Source organism: Eucyclogobius newberryi, unplaced genomic scaffold, assembly GCF_026437365.1.
Source record: "Eucyclogobius newberryi isolate DKJ021-1_F unplaced genomic scaffold, fEucNew1.0.hap1 SCAF_4, whole genome shotgun sequence".
In the NCBI taxonomy this organism is placed as follows: domain Eukaryota; kingdom Metazoa; phylum Chordata; class Actinopteri; order Gobiiformes; family Gobiidae; genus Eucyclogobius; species Eucyclogobius newberryi.
The window spans coordinates 31,205,980-31,223,924 of NW_027316056.1; the positions used below are offsets into that span (position 1 = coordinate 31,205,980).

General features: G+C 43.0%; 1 protein-coding gene across 1 annotated transcript in view; it reads right to left on the minus strand.

The window, feature by feature from the left end:
- Positions 1 to 16,220, minus strand: part of nr3c2 (nuclear receptor subfamily 3, group C, member 2) — a 140,501-nt gene extending 124,281 nt beyond the window's left edge. Inside the window, exons 1-2 of the mRNA XM_072462326.1 lie at positions 16,149 to 16,220; positions 13,248 to 15,005 (exon numbers count right to left, since the gene is read on the minus strand). Coding sequence (XP_072318427.1) covers positions 13,248 to 14,989 — 1,742 coding nt within the window. The 5' untranslated portion in view covers positions 14,990 to 15,005; positions 16,149 to 16,220. The remainder of the gene's footprint in view (positions 1 to 13,247; positions 15,006 to 16,148) is intronic.
- Positions 16,221 to 17,945: the final 1,725 nt, after the last annotated feature.

Sequence of the window (17,945 nt, forward strand, 5' to 3'; positions counted from 1 at the left end):
ATAATCGTTAAATCGCAAAGTTTATTCTCACAATAATCGTTGGACTAAAATCTGAAATCGTGACAAACCCTACTCACTATCTATATTTTGCCCAATTTAGGCCCTGCTTTCCTCCTGCCCGACTTTGGATGCCCATAAGCGACTTTTAAGACGCCGCTCCCGTTGCGTTTGCGGTGTCAGCGCGACATCTGTCTTGTGACAACGATAAAACATTATCGTAACAGCTGCAACAACCGAGCAGAGCATCAGGAGCGAACTGAGCGGCGAACGCACCCCGAACGAAAAAAACACGGAGAGTGAGGGAAAAAAGCAATAGTAGTGTGTCAGTGAGGTCTGAACTCTGCTACGATTCTCCTCAAGTCTGTGGCCTTTTTGTCTCACGTTTATGAACAGTTTAAGCGTTTAGAGCGTTCCACCCTTCAGCCTTGTGATTGGACAATATGCTATAGCTACGAGAACGGTGAAGAATCTTTCACCGTTTTAAGAGCCCCAAAGAACACCATGGACTAGTGTTATGTACAGTACAACACATGGACTAGTGTTATGTACAATACAACACATGGACAGTGGTTATGTACAGTACAACACATGGACTAGTGTTATGTACAATACAACACATGGACAGTGGTTATGTACAGTACAACACATGGACTAGTGTTATGTACAATACAACACATGGACAGTGGGTATGTACAGTACAACACATGGACTAGTGTTATGTACAGTACAACACTATGACTGTGGTTATGTACAGTACAACACATGGACTGTGGTTATGTACAGTACCACACATTGACTAGTGTTATGTACAATACAACACATGGACTAGTGTTATGTACAGTACAACACATGGACTAGTGTTATGTACAATACAACACATGGACAGTGGTTATGTACAGTACAACACATGGACTAGTGTTATGTACAGTACAACACATGGACTGTGATTATGTACAATACAACACATGAACAGTGGTTATGTACAGTACAACACATGGACTAGTGTTATGTACAGTACAACACATGGACTAGTGTTATGTACAGTACAACACATGGACTGTGGTTATGTACAGTACCACACATTGACTAGTGTTATGTACAGTACAACACATGGACTAGTGTTATGTACAGTACCACACATTGACTAGTGTTATGTACAATACAACACATGGACTAGTGTTATGTACAGTACAACACATGGACTAGTGTTATGTACAGTACAACACATGGACTAGTGTTATGTACAGTACAACACATGGACAGTGGTTATGTACAATACAACACATGGACTAGTGTTATGTACAGTACAACACATGACTACAGTTCTGTACAGTGCAGCCAGAAGCCAGCGCTACCTGAACCGGGATAGATAATCTAAAAGAATAAGTAAGATAAATAAACATAAATGTCACAATAAATGTCTTACACTGCTTTAGTTTGAGGAGGAGTTTAACATTGAAAGTTGGATAAGAGTCCACAAGCAACATTTGTATTTCACACTTTTACAAACACCACGTCAAAAACCGGGACTAAACCCAGAAGTAGACGAGGCCAGGACGAGAAGAGGAATGCAGCCTCGGGGTGTGTTCACACCTGCACACTCAGCACAACAATATGGGACTGAACTAACTAAACAAGGACGAGAACAATAAGATCGGGACTAAAACGGGCTCAATTTAGGACCAGAGAACGTCAGGCTAAAACACAAACGCTCAATGCAACAAGTCCTGATAGCATAGGGGGAAATGCCTTCAAAAATCTATACAAATCAAAGTCCAGAAAGAAAAGACAAAACATGTAGGCAACAAGGTTAACTCTGGAGCAGAAAAGCTATGCGTCGCAGGTTCCATGTAAAAAAAACAGGAGGGGAATTAGTCTGCAGCCAGAGGTCTGCGGCCACAAGGTCAACACAAACAAACAATGGAAGGAGTCAGGACACAGCATTTTAATGACAAAACTCCACCGGGAGGAGCAGGGATGGGGATACAGCCGACCATGCCAGACTGTTGGTTTAAGGATGTTATTCTTTTTACTTATGCGTGATAAAACCATGCACTTGTTAACCCGCATGTTATAAATAGTCACATTTTGAAGCTGCAGTAAACATTGCTTCCCCCTGTCAAAGTTGTATGTTTTTCTCAAACTCTGGGAACTCACTACTGCAATTTAAATTAAACTTGTTAATATAGCGTGGAACGCTGTATTACAATGTGTAGTAGTTTGTTAGCCACAACACTTGATTGTGGCATGACAAGTCAATTTGTAAGCTATCCTCCCAATTATTGTAGTATTTTGGCCCTTGAGATATAATAGGACATTCAAAGGGTTCATTGTTTTTTCTTTCCAGAGACAGATTAACTTATTGGTCCTTTATGCAATTACTAAATCATCCAAAAAACAGCCTATTTTCCAACTGCAAAACAGAGATATTACAAACTCTGACAGCGACAGTTCACTTGTCACAAATGAATGAACCCGTTTAACTGTTTAGTCTGTTTTTCCGCCGTTAGGTACGCTCCACAAATGATTCTTCACTGTTTGTTGTCGCGGCGCATAAAGCGATTAGCCGACTTATTAATGCTTCCAGTCGTCATAATCGGCAGTGCCACTGAATCACGGCTGATATGTATGCATGCTAGCAAGTGTATGTGCTAGCTACTGAGTATGTTCTATCTAGAGTTTGTGCTAGCTAGTGTGTGCGCAAACTAGTTTGTGTGCTAACGAGTGTGTGTGTGTGCTATCTAGAGTTTGTGCTAGCTAGTTTGTGTGCTAACTAGTTTGTATGTGTGTGTGTGTGTGTGTGTGTGTGCTATCTAGAGTTTGTGCTAGCTAGTTTGTGTGCTAACTAGTTTGTGTGTGTGTGTGTGTGTGTGTGTGTGTGTGCTATCTAGAGTTTGTGCTAGCTAGTTTGTGTGCTAACGAGTGTGTGTGTGCTATCTAGAGTGCGTGCTAGCTAGTTTGTGTGCTAACTAGTTTGTGTGCTAACGAGTGTGTGTGTGCTATCTAGAGTTTGTGCTAGCTAGTTTGTGGGCTAACGAGTGTGTGTGTGCTATCTAGAGTTTGTGCTAGCTAGTTTGTGTGCTATCTAGTTTGTGTGCTAACGAGTGTGTGTGTGTGTGTGCGCTATCTAGCGTTGTGCAAGCTATTGTGTGTGGAGGGTGCGTACCTATGCTCCCCGGTACCTATGTTCCCCCTTTTCTATGAACGGGGGAACTACGCTAATACTAGCATAGGCTACTGGTTCAGGTTCCACAGCCAAAAATGTTGTGAATAAGCGTATGGTTTTACAGCAACAACCCAGACCCTAACCCTGGTCTCGGGGGAACATAAGATAAGATAAGATAACATAGCTTTTATTTGTCCACACAATGGGGAAATTTCGGTATTGCACGCAAGTAGATACAGAAGTAAAATAACAGATAACTTATAGGAATATTTAAAAAAAAAACACTCTTAATAGAAAAACTCTTATAAACAAAACATAGGTACCGGGGAACATAGGGCAGATCCTGTGTGTGTGCTAGCTTGTGTGTGCTAGCTAGTGTGTGTGCTAGCTATTGTGTGTGCTAGCTTGTGTGTGCTAGCTTGTGTGTGTGCCCCACAGTGAAATTAAATAGACATCTGTATTTATTTATTTAATATATATACTATATTTGCAAGTAGTAAACCTTTTAAAATTAGGTGTGTTTGTACTTATTTTTGTATTTATTGTGTTTTGTAGTTTATGGTGTTTTGACTCCATTTCACTGCTTTAGATGTGTATTTGGAGATGAAAACCACATTAAAAACACTTTACATTTAGGTTGACTTTTTGGACAATTGAAATAACTTAATTTTGCTTCTAAAATAGTCACAAATATTAGTTTTTAAGTTCTTACAATTATTTTAAGACCTGGATAATTACAATTATCGATTTACTGAATAATCTTGACATTTCCTTGGCGTTTCCTGTTTTCTAAACTAGGTTACACACTTTTGATGGTTATATTAGATGTTTTTTTGGATAGTGTAGCGTGGTAATTGTGTCAAAATCATGTCGAGTGCGTGTGTCGGAGCACAGTGACATTGTAATGTAAAAAAGAGCCCATGGCCGACCCTGCTGCAGTCCACAGCCTTCAGTTCAATTGAGCCAACTACGCTTGACCTACTTTGCAGAGCCTTCACGCTGAACAACTTTCACAGGACAAAAAAGATAGAGAGAGTGAAAAAAAACTGATTATTTTTAGCTAAAAAGGACCAGAATTCAGAATTTTTGTGAACATTTGAGGAGTTTGGACAAAGTGAGATTCATTGATCGAGTTATCAGGCTCTATTAGGCCTCTTGTCACATTTTGTTGACTTGATGTTTAGAGTTGTAGTAAAAAAGTTGTTTCTTTTGTGGTAAATTATGCATAAAACCTGGATGGAATCATGTCACTTCCTGTAAATTTCTACAGATTTTTCAACTTCCCACCACAAACAGCTGCTTGATTGGTGTAAAAAAATGATTAATATGTGTAAAATAGTACACAAAAGTACAAAACACAAGACAAATTTCATCAAATAAAACATATGCACTTCAAGCACAAGCAGAACGTCCACAGCCTTTAAATTACCCAATTGTCTGGACATTTTTCATAGTTTTGGCCGGGGTGCGACTACTTATATACTTATACTTATACTCCGGAGCAAATTATATGTGATATTATTTGTTATATTCACACTTGCAACCGCATTTCATACTCCAGTGCAACTTATATATGTTTTTTTCTTCTCTATTATGCATTTTTTTTGGCTAGTGCGGTATATTATGTCAATTTTCCAAACAAAAGAAAGTACATGGAATTGTATCTTTACAATTTGACAGCAACTAAGACACACAAAAAAGGAAAATGTACCATATTCTTGTCCTACACTGAAAACATTGACACACTTCTTGTTGTAGGGATACAGGGATGTATATTAGTACTGTTCTTTTATTATGAATAGTAAACATTTACCATGGACCCTGTATTGTAGGCTTCTTGGCACTTTCCGGCCCCTAAGTACAATTCATTAAACTGTTTATATCTGTCGGAGTGGGTCATTCAAAGAAACCTGTGAAAGTGTACGGTACTTTTGTAATCTAGATAAAATCGCTACGCATTTTTACATAATTCCAAGCACTGCGCTGTGACGGTGCCATGACGCTCCGGTCGCGTCATGTTGTTTGAGCGTATTCTTTTGCTATCACAAGAAGTCTCGTGAGGCAGAACAGGTTAGTTACATAAAGTCCCACTGGCTATCGTTCCAAAGCATCTCTCTCACTTTGTACGAGGCGAAAGACACTGTGCGGTACTGTGTCCAGACAAAGGACAGTACTGCCTGGACAAGATACACAACAAGTAGATGTACACGCAGTAGATAGCCATGGCCAAGATTAGTCACGTCCTGTGATTGGTGAGCGACAAAACGGAAACGCCACTACTTTTTGCCATAATAGTCATATGCTACCGTTTAAAATTCCAGTTATAAAGCTATGACTACTAGATACTTTAAAATAACTAAAACGGTCATATTGTTTGAGTTGAATGTTCTTTCAAAACGATCCTGTCCGCACGACTTTCTTACTGCAGAAACAAATACTTAGCCTAATCAAAGGAGTTGTTGATACTATAATAATGTGCTGATAATGTCGTTTGTACTTTCATTAGCGTCACTTACTATTTCCCGGGTTGAAGTTGGTCAAAAATGGATTAGTGTTCTCAAAATGGGTCATTGGAGTATCGAAACAGTATTGAAGGTTAGGGAATCGATACCCGCTCCGTTGTCCAGTATCTGCACCGATATTGATACTTGTATCGGTGCCTCCCTGCAATAAATCCCTTAATTTTTTAAAAATACAAACTTATTAACTGTACAAATACTAAAATTATGACTGTGTACTTGAGCTGCTATTTGTATTACCTCGACTTGAGTGTCACTACTTCAATTACTTTGTCATTATCATTCACGAATACTCTCACTTGAGCCCTTTTTAGGTTAAAACTGGGGGGGGGGGGGAATCCTGAAAATCTAAAGTGGCCGGTTTAACAAGAGTCTCATTTACATAGAGAATTTCACACGCCATCGCACTAAGAACAAAACGGGCCCTTCGGCGCAGCGGCACCCGGCGCACGCACTTTGTGTCACCGGCCTTCGTATTCGGTTTCCGCCTTCCTTTGCTGCGCTTTGGTAATGACCTCGGCAACAGAAGGCCGTGTAGGTATCGGGAACGCGCCGGCTTTCGGGACGGGTGGAAATCGGGCCCTCCTGGCTCCCATGAGTTCGCGCGAGGACAAGACCAGGCATTCTGGGTCCCGAGCCCCCCCGCCGACCGCCCCCGCCCTCCCATCGCCGGAGCAGCGCTAACCACACTCTTCATCCGGGGGTGTCAAGTCCTGCCTAGAATGTGCGCGCTTGTTGCCGTTGGCCGCCGAAAGTGTTGTGTGTATTGTGCGTGGGAGAAAGGAAAGGAGTGGAGATCTTTTCAACGTGGCTCCTCTCGCGCGCAAACAAAGGCGTCCGATCGGCGCGCGGTATCGTGTTGGTTTATGCGTCCCACCGGAGGCATTTGTTTCCTCTTTCTGTGTTCAATTCATTCACAAAGCCGGGGGGAAACTTGACAAATGCAGTGCGGTTACGCGTTTAATTGCTCTACATGTTCTGAAGAGGCCTATCCCAAGTGCGGCAAAGCTTCTCAAAGGCAAGGTTTTGGTGGTTAGTATGTTTTGCACAAGTTATGCTTAATTCATTGGAAATATAATACGAACGCGTAATATTCATAGTGTAGTGCAAAAACAGGATGACATTTTAGACAAAACAGAGAATTCCTAAGCCAAAATAGGGTTTCAGCAAAGGGCTAGTTCTATTCAGCTGATTCTGGCCCGCCTACTTTTGGAGAATGGAGAATGAGGGAAAAGTCTAAAGTAAAGTAGACTTATTTGTGTAAAATATCCAGCATTCATGTGACCAACAAGTCAACAATGCACCGATCCCCTGGGCCGTTTGCTCTGTGTAGAACTCATCTGGAGGTCGAGGTGTGTTAACTAGTGCAACCTGAAGGAGGATTACGTCAGATGGCGGCGCTCGGACGGGCTTCGAGGATAAGGTGGATATGTGCAAAAACTTTTAACGCTACGCATAAATACAATGCATCATGTTTATATCTTTGGAGACTCGCCCAACAATCTCTCTTATCTTTTAGGGCTTCTCTGAAATGGATAACAAGGAAACCCATTGGCTTTGCTTTACAGGCACACCAAAATCTGATTTCTGGAGTTATTCCATTATTGAGTATAAGTCACACCAGCCAAAAAATGCATAATAGAGAAGAAAAAAACATATATAAGTCACACTGGAGTATAAGTCGCATTTTTGGGAAATTTGTTTCTAACGCTAACACCTTCAGCTACATGACGCACAGACAGAACTGTGGTAAGTGTCTGGTATGTTAACGTAACATATTAACAGTTATTCAGATAACTATAGCATAAAGAACATGCTAACAAGTTTACCAAAGCATCAGTTTTACCCCAAATCACTAAATCCATTGAATTCTTCTTCCTCTGTGTCACTTCTAAACAACTCCACAAACTCCAGAGGAAGAGGAAGTGCCGATTCTTCTTCTGTGTCTCTTAGAGTCTAGAGTGAAAATAACAAATAATATCACGTGTAAGTCGCTCTGGAGTATAAGTTACACCCTGGCCAAACTATGAAAAAAGGTGCGACTTATAGTACGGAAAATACGGTAATCGGACTTCTTTGTGACTTTTTAAAAATTTGTCACAGTGAAGTTCACAAACATATAACAGCCATATTTTGTAGCGTAATTCTCCTTCTATTTCCATTACTCATTGGATCATTAAAAAAGACAAATCGAATGCCAAACCCTCCGATATCGCCGATAACCGATATACCATCCTTGCTTTAACGATCCGATTTCTTTGGTGCGCGTCAACTCACACCTGATTGATGAAGTTCTCTGGTCGTTCCTGGCCGTGTAAACGCGCCCGATGATGAGGAATTACCGCCTCACGAAGCCTCGGTGGCAAACATTTTGTCTGAACATCATTATCGCTGCTTATTTACTCACACGCGACGGCGAGGGTGTTTCTTTAACTCGTGAGCGCACAGATTTCGATCCAAACGCTACTTTCACTCCGCTCACACTTACAGTTTCCAGCAACTTCTGGGGGAAAAAAAGAAAAATCTGCAAAGTTCTCCTGTAGTTCTAGTCGTTCGCTACTCCACAGGAAACACACACGAGGTTTATGCGCCGCTAAACCTCAAATCACACGTGTAAGAACGATTCCTGGCGTAATTCGTGACATAATGCGGTTGAAAGTGATTTAAGAGAGAGACTGGCATCGCACATCAATAATTAAAAAACAAAGTGTAGAATCCATCTTAAAATATCCATTGGTTCAACTGAAAAAAGGTGATCATTGAAAATAGTTTGAAGAATAACGACGCCTGGAACTGAGGAAGTTTGTCCGCGAATGCTACTTGAATTTAAAAAATCAAAGTTAAAGAGTTACAGTTGCCAATCAATGCATTTCAAGAGACGTTTCCTACCCTTGAGTTACGACTAATGATTATTTTACTAATATACTAACATTTCAAACTCGATACTGAGGGATGTCATGCTATTCTAATTAAAAGGTTCTTCTTTTAGATAATGGTTCTAGCCGATACACAAAACAATAAGGAAAAGTCACTTGTATTTGTATCAGTACTTGCTCAAATGAGTATCTATTTTCCATACTGGTTTTAGTATTTTTTCATAGTAAAATACATAGTTTTTTCAATACTTTTGACAACTCTACTCGTTTTTTTCAATTAGTCAAACTTTGTTTCCGTTTATTATTGTACATTAAGACTTTTTAAACACATTATCAACTAAATAAAGGATGAAACATGGCGAGTGAAGGCTTCTACATAAAAATAAAATGTATTATTGATCAGAAATTGCTTACTCTTTTCATTTGGATGTAATAAAACCACTTTATTATGCGTCTTTGTTATAAAAAAGGTGTGTTATAGAGTCTATTAGAGAACTATTAAGCCGATAAAACTACGACTATGTTTATCGTCAGACCATCCCAGGTTAAATACAATACACTGCCTCCACCTTTTCCCCCTCGTAACACTTCTTGCACGCGCCCCGCCGCCAGCTGCCCCGCGCGCGCCTGGAGCCCCCCGTGCGCGCCCGCTGCCGGGACTTAATTGGACATTAGTACCCAACGGTGTCTGAATTAATCAAACCATTTCCATCCATTAATTTAGTGGAGGAACATACAATTAAAGGCTTATTAGTGCGCTCTCAGGACCATGCCTTTTCATCCCTGGGCAGAACATTGGGAGTTGGCCACAGTCCAGTCCACAGTGTTCACTTTAATCCGTGTGTGCGCCGGCTGCGGGGCTTACGAGTGAAAGGAATACGCCGTATCTATAATGCCGTTTTGAGTGGCTCTGTTTAGCGTTATTACTGCCCAAGTTGAAATCTGAACGCACACAACGCCGAAAAAAAGTGTGTCAAGATAATATTTGGCTGAACACGAGCGGGGCAACGCAAACATGACCTCAATAGGTGGAAAGAGATTTGGAGATTTAGGCAGCGAGCAAATGTAATCCAGCGCACTAATGTAGGTCTTGTTATCGGGGAAATGAATTTAGAGATATTGTTATGTTAGGGGGGAAGAATGAGCTTATTGACCCATATAAAAATGAGAGGGATTCTACTTTATCTCCGTCCGCGCCGGAATCGGAGGTTAAACATTTTAGCTCGGTGTAATTCCGACTGCTTTAGACGAGCAGCCATTTTAATTAAAAGCGTTTACAGAGGAAAGCGAAGAGAGGAGGAGAGGGATTGTACACGCTGTCATCCAAGGCTGCGGCGGATCAAAGCCTTTTAGTGGTGCTTTTTAATGGTTATGTAACGTTTTTTGTGCCGATGAAATATTAGACTTGGTGAGCACTGTGCTGTTCAGCCACTTTTGAAAGAATAGAAAACTTTAACATTGTCCAGTAAAACAATGCAGCTGCACAATAATATATATATTTTGTTTATATATATTTGCATAGGGGTAAAATATCTAAATATTATGATACTAAATTTTGGTGATGCAGTATTTTAATTTAATGTTTTTTTTGTTTGTTTTTTTAAGTTTATAAATGTTCACTTGTTAAGAGAAAGGAAATGTATAAATAAAGTAAGAATAAAGTTTATACCTTATTTTCTGGACTATAAGTCGCACCTTTTTACATAGTTTTGGCCTGTGTGCGACTTATACTTATATTTATACTTATACTTATACTTGTACTCAGAAGAGACTTATATGTGATATTTTTGATATGATATATTTATTATTTTCACACTTGCAACTCCATTTCATACTCCAGTGTACTCATGTTTTTTTCTTCTCTTTTATGCATTTTTTGGCTGGTGCGACTTATACTCCAGAAAATACGGTAAGTCAACGGTTTGTAAAATTCCACGTACAGATTTTAAATAAAGTTATGGATCTTGTGCTCACTACTTTCGACAAACTTTTTAACATTATGTCTTTCGCAGAATCACTATTGGTAAAACGACAGTAAAACATGGCGGTAACTGTTGCGCTCCATTGCCACGGTTACCCTTTTGCTAGTTGCCACAAAAATTCCATGTATGACAAATGGCCTTCCTGATACAGTCTCCCTCCTTTTCAGGAGTGGAGGCTGTCAAAAATTACACGCTTGTGACACATTCAGACCAAATTACACCCATTCACTCCGTCGTACGCCCTACAAAGAACCATCTCATCTGCGTTTATAGGAAATGAATGGTGCGGGAAAAGCCCCCCTCACAGGACGTCTTGTGCAGAAGTGTGTCTGTGTGTTAATTGCATGTAGGGCAGTGTTGGAGCAGACTGTTTTCAGCTGCCTGGCCTGCTGCCACGGGGCCCACCTCTTACTGTCATCCCGTCTGACATTAGGGCTAAGCTGGATCTCATTAGGACCAAGGTGGCAGTGATCCCGTCAACATCACTTTGGCTGCTGCCATGTGGGTCGCCTCCAAGGTAACGCGCCGCATCGGGCTGCTTTAAGCCGCGGGCCTCGTTACGACGCACGCTCACCGCCAGACCTGCCGCCTGGACCGGCCCCGAAATAATATCGTGCGGTGAAGGAAGGAGACGCGCGGGAGGATAGCTAGCAGCTAAGATCATCGCCATCGAGAGGAACCTGGTCAGGCAAAAGTGCAATGTGCGACCCTGTGGTATTGTTGCGTTAATATCTGACACTAAAGAGTAGGGCTGCACTATATATCGTACACATATCACCACTGCAATATTGGCGGACGCAATGATCAATATTGCAGTAGGCTAAATGTATCTCAATAATGCCGAGGTTTGAAATAAAAACAATTGAAAAAGGATGAGTTTATTCATGATTTTTCTTATTCACCGTAAATTTGCCTTGATTTTGTCTTGGTTTTGTCTCTGCAAAGTATTCATTTAGATTTTTATATATTAAGACATGAAATGATTGGGTCAGACGTATATATTGCAGTATTTAAAGAGGGCTGTGCTTGATTTGTTTTTTTCAGGTAATTTGTTTTACCTAAGTACAGATACACTAGAATCAAAAGCAGGAAGTGCGCTGTTAGCATGCTAATGTCTGTTAGCTGCACTGTGACGCCAAGTCTCAGTGTTTTGTTATTGTTAAAAGCACTAATAAACTCATCAAAGTGAATAAAATGCCTTACTAAAGAGTAGTTTTAATGAAAACGTTCCATTTCTTACATTTTGTGAGTCTCTCCACAATATTCACAATATTCAGGTTAATAACACGATAATACCATATCATTCAAAAACAAACCAAATCTTCCAACATGCACTGCTGTTATTAGTTTCATTGTAGGGGAATGTCACTGGCCTAAAAAGCAAAAACCATAACCACTCGTGCAATAGATAAGTCAACGACCAGCACAACGTAACAATCACTAAAATCCAATAAGAGCACTTTTTTCAAACTTAATAATCTAAACTTTTCATCCAATAAACTTGCATCCTGTGATTCTGGACAGCGTCAGTCCTTGCATTGACCCTTGCGTTGTCATGGTGACGTCACAGCCCACAGTAGCAGAGCATCATTTTCCCCCCTCTCGCTCGGCCAACTCTTATCTGTGCCATTTAAACAGACAGGAAGTCATTTATGGCTTTGTTTAGCGTGTCCTATAGCAGCTCGTAAAACCGCGTCTGTAAAAACAGAACTACTGTTTCCAAAAGCAATAATCTTATCAGAGTTATTTGCAGTGTATTTCTGATTTACAACAACACGCTTTACCGTGAAATAAATGTGCTTAATACTGCATTCATCTTATTTAGGCTGATTTGCTTCGAGTGCAACTGGGCAGCTGAGAATATGTTGGCCGGACAACAACTGTGTCAAAGTTACGCTGCCAGACCAACTAAGCATTTTTTAAGAGTTTCTCATTTTCTTGAAGATTTTGTAGGTTTCAGCAATCAACAAACACTGTAATTTGTCATTTTTAAAGCAACGTTCATTTGTAATGTACTAGAATCTCTTTTATTTATGATGAAACAAGAAATGTAACTGTGGATGCCATGCTCATTTTATGTTACAATAAGTTTAGAACATTTTACTCATGGACTGTGTAAATAAAATGTATGTAACCAACATATTTCGGTTTCATATTGGCACATGAACATTTAAACCATCATCACTCTTATACTTCTTCTTCTTTTGTGACATAAACATTACTATAAACATACATTTCCACAACCGACTTTTCGAGATGAACCTGCAGTTCAAGCGAGGTATATCTTTAAAACAACAGCCTGCTCCATTCCCGTTCTTTAGATTCCTCGTCTGAGCTCCCGCTGCCTTTCCCAAGCCCAGCTCCTGCTATTATTCTGCACCTCTCAAAGCAAACACACAAAATCTCCTGAGCATTGAAAGTTGTAGAAAGCAAACCGCCGAACTCTGTTCCAATCGCCAGCAAAACAAACTCTAAAAGGCGCATCAAGAATATCGTCCTCTATTTCGTGAACAGAATCGGGGTCAGCGCCAGTACAACAATAATATTAGAGATTCCCATCGTTGTATGCTTAATTCTTTAATTGTTTTATTCGGGTTTGCTGTGGGTCAGTGAGTCAACGTCTCCAAAACGCCATGAACTGTGACAAATCGAGCGCATCAGAAGCCGCTTTTTAACGTAAACGCTGTCCATAATAGACTGTTACCTTGACATGGCGTCCGTGATGCAGTTCTGGCCCGGGTATCCATCGCCTCTGCCCGACAGCGACCCCTGCGACATGCTCGGCCGAGTTTTCCACGACTCTATTAATGCCGATACTGGAGAAATTAGATTCAACAAGGGGTTGGACTGGTCCCTCACATCGTGCCGTGTGAAGGACATTGTTCCCTGTGCTCCAATTTGGTAATGGAATGAGTGTCCGCCGGAATTAACGCCAACAATGGCCGATGTGGGCATGCTGTTATTCTCTTGGTAATAGCTGCCATCATTGGCCTCCTGCTTAACCCCTTTAGACAGGACGTGGCTGGAGAACACATCAGACTCATAGTTTCCATTCACAGAGGAGACAGGGGGTCCTAGGATTCCAGAGAGGCTGTACTCGTCGATGTTATTCCGCAGAGACAAATAGGTGGTCTCAGATGCAGGGAAGAGACCCATGGATTGTGACTGTTCGTAAGGCTGCTGATTCATACAGTCCTCGTCTTTGTTTGGCTCGGTTTTAATCTGGGTGATGAAGGGTGTGCTGCTTGCATTACACTTCGAGCCTCCTAGACACATGCTCCTGAAGTCAGTCCCGGGCTCGTTCTTGATGTATTTAACCATACCCATCTGGTCCAGCCCCACATTAAAAACTTCCCCGTCCACCATCTCCACTTTGGGAAACTCAAAGTTCTTAAAGTCCACGTCCTGAGTGAGAGTGGCTGGATCTGGGCTGTTGGTGTCATTTTGCACTAGTCCCAGAGCACCCACAGGACTGGCCTCAGGAAACCCTCCGGAGGGCGGCCCGTGGGGGCTGCTCACAGGCATGCCCCCTGTGGACGGACTGGACATAGACTGCTGCAGGGTGCTGCAGTTGGCGGTGCTGGTGGGACTGGAAACGGAGGACCTCATGTTACAGGAGGTGCTGCAGGCACTGCTCATGCTCTGAGGGCTGGAGATGGGAGACCTCATGATGTTCATGGGGCTGGTGAGCGGCGGGGAGCCCACAGTGCTCGACTCCACTGGGCTACATGTGGCTGAGTTCCTGCGCTTGATGTGAGACGTCTGGCTAGCCGGACTGCTCACCGCTGAACATGGAGGTCCAAAGCACACAGGTGGACTGGTGGTGGAGGACACCATGTTGTTACTGCCCCCAGGGCTGGACATGGAGCTGGAGGTCTGAGGGCTGCAGGACACAGAGGAGCCCAGCATAGGGCCAGAGCTCACAGTGGTCCCGGACCCCACAGTGTGGGTGGAACAGGGCGGCTGGAATCCAAACTTACGTTTTTTTGTGGATCCACTCTGCTTCTCCTCTAGAGAACGCCCACACACTGGGAACATTTTCCCAGGGCTGGTACTGCCCCCGTGCTGGCTAAAAGCAAAGTCTGCCTCCCTGGCAGCATTCATGTAGAGGCCCATAGACTCAGCAACGGTTTTGGAAAGCTCCTTGGAGTCCATTTCCTGCTTATGACCATGAAGAGAGTTGTTGAAGTGTGGGTGAACAAATGGCTGGTTCTGGCTGAGGCGACGCATTGGCTGCTCCTGCTTCTTTGTGTTGTTGTTGTCTTTACTGTCGGTAGCTGGACTTCCAGTGGGGCAGCTGACATTAACAATGTCCATCAGAATGTCTCCACCGGTCAGACCTGAGTCCTCTGAGCTGCAGCAGAGTTCTGTGGAACTAGGGGCCTGAGGCCATTTGTTCTCTGTGTCATTCCCATCGAAGTAACTTTGGTATCGTTTGGTCTCCATCACTGGTTCAGACTACCTGAAAGAAACAAACAACAACAATTAGAACTGGTTTACATTTGATATATATATAATTTATATTAAAACATATATATTATATCTACATATATTGTAGATTTATATTTTAAAACCGTATAGATAAAGATTTTAAATGGTCTAATTAATGTAGTGTATAATATATGTGCCAAGGGTCAATAAAAAAGCCTCGTAGTCTTGACTGAAGACTTAATGCTAAAGTAAAGATCTTATAACTCTGAAAAGTCACATTCTCACGACCTAAACCTGAGCTTTTCTTTCTGTTTGCCTTTTATAACTGGACCATGGGGGGGGCACGCAAACACACACGAGGGGCACTGGTGGGAACGGGTTAACTCGTGTCAGTGACGCTGTGTGGGCCGCGAGCGCCTCAGCCCCGCCTCCCCTGTGCGCCCATTGGCCAACGGACACCCGAGTTCCACCAACCTCCTGTGGCCTGTCACGGATTGGCCCGGCAGCTGTCATTCAATAGTTCCAGCTCCTGCAGCAGCAAAGAGCTGCGACACAAGTTAGAGCCCAAATGTCACTCGCAAAACTCTTTCAGTGTCTTTTAATTTAAGACTGCGACACGAGACACGAGTCTGGGTGCGCGTTTTAGCAAGTGCCACGGGAACTCCACGGGACACATGTGTTTAACTCTAGTCTAAGCACGCACTCCACAATCCATCCTCCAGCAGCTCAGAACTAATGTGCACTTCCCTCCATGTCACAGAGTACGTGAAGCAGATGCAAACTGACCTCTCGGACTGGCGCAGACATAAACCTCGACTTGCGCCAGAAGAAGAAGAAGAAGAAGAAGAAGAAGAAGAAGAAGAAGAAGAAGGAGAAGGAGAAGAAGGCGAATGCCCTGTGCGCTTTTGTCACAGCCTTTATTGCAGCTCATATTGCATCTTATTGCCACGCGCGTGCACAGACCCCGAGATAACGAGGTGAAACTGAACAGTCCCAACTTTGATTCATCCACGCACGCGGCGCAGGCACAAGGACGTCAACTTATACGCACGAGAGACTTAACGGTCCCGCGTGAAAGTTCCGCCGCGATAATGAGCGAGGCGCGCGGGTCCCGGCGGGGTGCACTTGTCGCGGAGGTGACGGGCAGCAACGTCGCGTCCTGCCCTGGTCTTACCTTGCCTTATAATTACGACATCCAGAGTTGTCAGGTGGCGGTGTTGCTGGGCAGCGATAATCCAGAAGGACAGGAAAAAAAAAAAAAAACAGAGCCGCGGCGAAAAAGCACCAAAAAAAAATACAAAATGAAAGTGGATAAATCGCAGTGTAACGTCCCCCGTCTAGTCCCCACGAGCTTCACGGGACATTGTTTCCTCTCAGTTTGACGCACGCACCGGACACAAGTGTAGCCGACTGCGTGTTCTCACCGTGAGCCCCGCGCGCCTCTGACAGGACGAAGCACGGCGGCGGCGGCGGCGGCGGCGGCGACGGCGACGGCTCCGGTGGCGACGAGCGGCGGACGAGCTCACATCATGTCCGGGCCGTGTCTCCCGAGCTCCAGCGTGATTCTGCGCGAAGCTCTGCAAAAGGGGACAAAATAAAAAATAAAAATAAACCCGGGATAAGTCATTAAAACAAACGGAAAGGAGTCTGGGGACACGTCATCCGCGCGCCTCCTACTGCAACGAGTGCACAACACAAACTCCGAGCTGGGTGAGGAGGAGGAGGAGGAGGAGGAGGAGGGAGAGGAAGAGGAGGGAGCGAGGAGGGAGAGAGGAGGGAGCGAGGAGGGAGAGAGGAGGGAGCGAGGAGGGAGCGAGGAGGGAGAGAGGAGGAGGGGCTCTGGGCGCAGGTAGACGCTGGAAATAGGGCAGCCGACTCAGCGCGCGCGCCGGTTCAAAGACGGTCACCGGGATAACTCAAGTCTGAAGTGTTCTTGACTCTCCTGTTTTTTGTTCATTGTTATTATGGAAAGTTCGCCGCACGTGTTTTGTCAAATACGTGACCCTGTTTGGCCCTCACCCTCTTGTGGCCCGTGCGTGACCCTGTTTGGCCCTCATCCTCCCGTGGCCCCTGTGCGACTGTCAGAGGAGCGCATTGGACATTATAGCCTCACTCACTTACTGACGTGTAAACACTAGATTTAAACTGCATCATCAGAGTGAATAATGCCGTTGTGTCCCTGTTTTCAGAATAAGAAAGGTTTTCTTGCCATCATCAATGAACTGCTCCATCAGTCCGCTGCAACGTACAACAATTAATACTAATAGTGATAGTAAAATGACTGTGCTACAATAAGAGCATGTCAAATAAACTGTATGTATCTGCTGAGTTAGCGAATGATTGACGGTGCAGTTTGACCGCCTCGCTTCTGTCAGTCTGCCCCAGGGCGGCTGTGGCTGTGATGTGAATGAATTAATACTCAAATGTAACGTGTCTTTGAGTGACCAAAGAAGCGCTCGGCCTATGTGAACTAGATGCGTCAAGATTACAAGATTATTTCTTCTTCTTATTATTGTAGTAGTAGTAGTAGTAGTAGTAGTAGTAGTAGTAGTAGTAGTAGTAATAGACCTATTAGTATTACTATTAGTATTAGTATTAGCCTAAAAAGAGCATCTGACTGAGCATGTTATGGATGGTTGGGTAATTAGGCTATATTATACTTGTAATCTAGTATTTTATTGGCATTTACACATTTACATATTTATCTTATACACAGTCTGTTCAGGGACTGCAGAGGAACATGTGTCGCTTGCACTTTTAAATGACTTGGCTATAATTTGGCGCAACAGGCTATTCCCTCTTTTCTGCAGGTCAGTCTTGTATGTGTCTCGTGCCTGATAAATACATTTTATTCTCTGTCATTTTCAAAGCACAACAGGCTCTTCTGACGACACATAAACAGAAGGCTGTCGAGATAGGATACTGTAAATATCTACGACTAGCACAGTAGCACGAGTCGCACATCTCGAGC